Here is a 2,238-nt window from a genome sequence, read left to right on the forward strand (position 1 = left end):
TAAAACTGGAGATTGACCATCTGCGCAAAAAGTTGCAACGGAGGGAACGAGACAAGAGGGGTTTAACATCCCCACCAAGTGAAGGGTCTGATAGAGATAGAGATCGAAACTATAGGCGAAGGTCTAGGACCCCTCCCAGCAAATCTTACTTTGTATCCTCACGAGTTTATAAGTTAGAAAAACAGAGGAGAAGGCGAGGAGAAAGATCAACCCCTAAGAGCATAGGAAATGATGCGATGAGTAAGGCCCTTTCGTCAGATTTCAGAATCACCTTTTACAAGGAGAATTGATAGAGCCAAGCTTCCCCATCATTTTACGCAGCCTACTTTTACCATTTACAATGGAGGAACCTATCCTGTCGAGCATGTGAGTCACTTTAATTAGAGGATGGCTATCCATTCAAGGAACAAAGCTCTTATATGCAAAGTTTTTCCTTCTAGCCTCAGGCCTGTTGCTGTGAGATGGTTTGATGGGCTAGAGGAATGCTCCATTAGATCCTTTGAGGAACTCATAAGAGCGTTCGGAGTAAGATTTGTGACGTGTAGCAGGGTCCCAAGGCCCTTGGATTCCCTGTTGTCCATGGTGATGAGGGAAGGAGAGACTTTAAAGACCTATTTTGATAGGTATTGGGAAACATTCAATGAGATAGATGGTGATTTTGAGGATGTGGATACAAGGACCTTTAAGGTCGAGCTTCCAACCAAACATGACCTGAGAAAATCTTTAACGATGAAACCTGCTCGTAGTATGCATCAATTTATGGATTGCATTGATGAACATAAATGGGTTGAGGAGGATCAAACCCAAGGGAAAGGCTGGGCCAAAGCCTTCCCAAAGAAGAAGGATCATCAGTCAGGGAGTTATAATCAAAACCAACCCAGGAGGGATTTCATTAACTAGCCATCGGGGGCTGGTTCTCAAATTGTCAACTCGGTGTTTAAGGAGCCAGTATATAAAATCCTCAAGAAGATAAAGAATGAGACATACTTCAAATGACCTAATAAGATAGGGGGAGACCTATCTAAGCAGAACCCGAGTCTCTATTGCCATTATCATCAAAAGAAGGGACATATGACTGAGGACTATAGAACTTTGCATGATCATTTGGGTTAGTTGGTGAAGGCAGGGAAGTTAAAGTGGTTTTTGCATTAGCCTAAGGGGCAGACAGGACAGGCTGGGACTAGGTACCAAAGAGATTCTGCTTCTTAGCCAGCACTAGGTATGATTAACGTGATTTTTTCCACGCCCAGGAATGATATGTCCTCATGCTCGGGAATTATGTTTGTAGTTCTAAGTCCAGAGTTGAGAAATTAAGCCCTAGAATCTAAGACGGCTAAACTGGGATCATCACCGACCTTAGGTTCCTTAAAAGAGAATAAAGTGGGGACTTATCAACCCCACGATGATGCCGTAGTTGTGACACTTCGGATTGGGGGATATGATGTAAAAAGGGTTTTTGTTGGCCAGGGGAGTAAAGCTGAAATTATGCACCCAAATTTGTATAAAGGATTGAATCTCAAGCCCAAGGATCTAGAGAGGTATGATGCACCTCTAGTGGGATTTGACTGGAGGACTGTAATCCCTAGTGGAATGATCAAGTTACCTGTCCAAGCAGGTGACGAGGAGGTGCAAGTTAATTTTATCGTGGTGGAAGCCTATTCCCCCTATATAGCTATTTTGACGAGGCCTTGGCTTCATGCTATGGGGGAGTGTCATCCACTCTGCTTTTGAAGGTTAAGTATCCCACACAGGGACGAGTAGGCAAATTGATGGGAAGTTAGGCAGTAGCTAGGCGATGTTTGGTGGCTGCTACTAAGTAGCAATCAGTGGATAAAATTTCTGTTGGGGGGAGAGGAGGCTCCATAGCAGTTAACATGCCTCGAAGCTAAATGTGGGGCCAAGTCACAAAGATTGCTCTTTGAATATTCTAAGAGAATTTTTGAAGAGCTGGAGAGGAGTTTGATTGATACAGATAAGGATAGGGACTTTCAAATCGGAGCTCGGCTGCCCTTCGATGAAAAGATGGAATTAGTCGATTTTTTGAAGAGTAATGTAGATGTATTTGTTTGGAGTGCTTATGATGCACCAGGGATTGATCCTGAGTTTATTTGTCATCAACTGAATGTAAACCATGGGGCTATACCAAGGAGGCAACTGCCTTGACACTCTTTAAAAGAGCATGTCGAAGCCGTTAGAGAAGAGGTTAGCAAACTGAAACAGGCAGGGGCAATTAAGGAA

The 2,238-nt window shown here is 43.5% G+C and overlaps 1 protein-coding gene across 1 annotated transcript; it reads left to right on the forward strand.

Annotated features, from left to right (window-relative positions):
* Positions 1-387: 387 nt before the first annotated feature.
* On the forward strand, positions 388-900 carry LOC111988520 (uncharacterized). The gene has a single exon (XM_024020319.1). The coding sequence runs from the start codon at positions 388-390 to the stop codon at positions 898-900; it is 513 nt and encodes a 170-aa protein (XP_023876087.1).
* Positions 901-2,238: the final 1,338 nt, after the last annotated feature.

This window comes from Quercus suber, unplaced genomic scaffold (genome assembly GCF_002906115.3).
Source record: "Quercus suber isolate HL8 unplaced genomic scaffold, Cork oak 2.0 scaffold_375, whole genome shotgun sequence".
NCBI lineage: Eukaryota > Viridiplantae > Streptophyta > Magnoliopsida > Fagales > Fagaceae > Quercus > Quercus suber.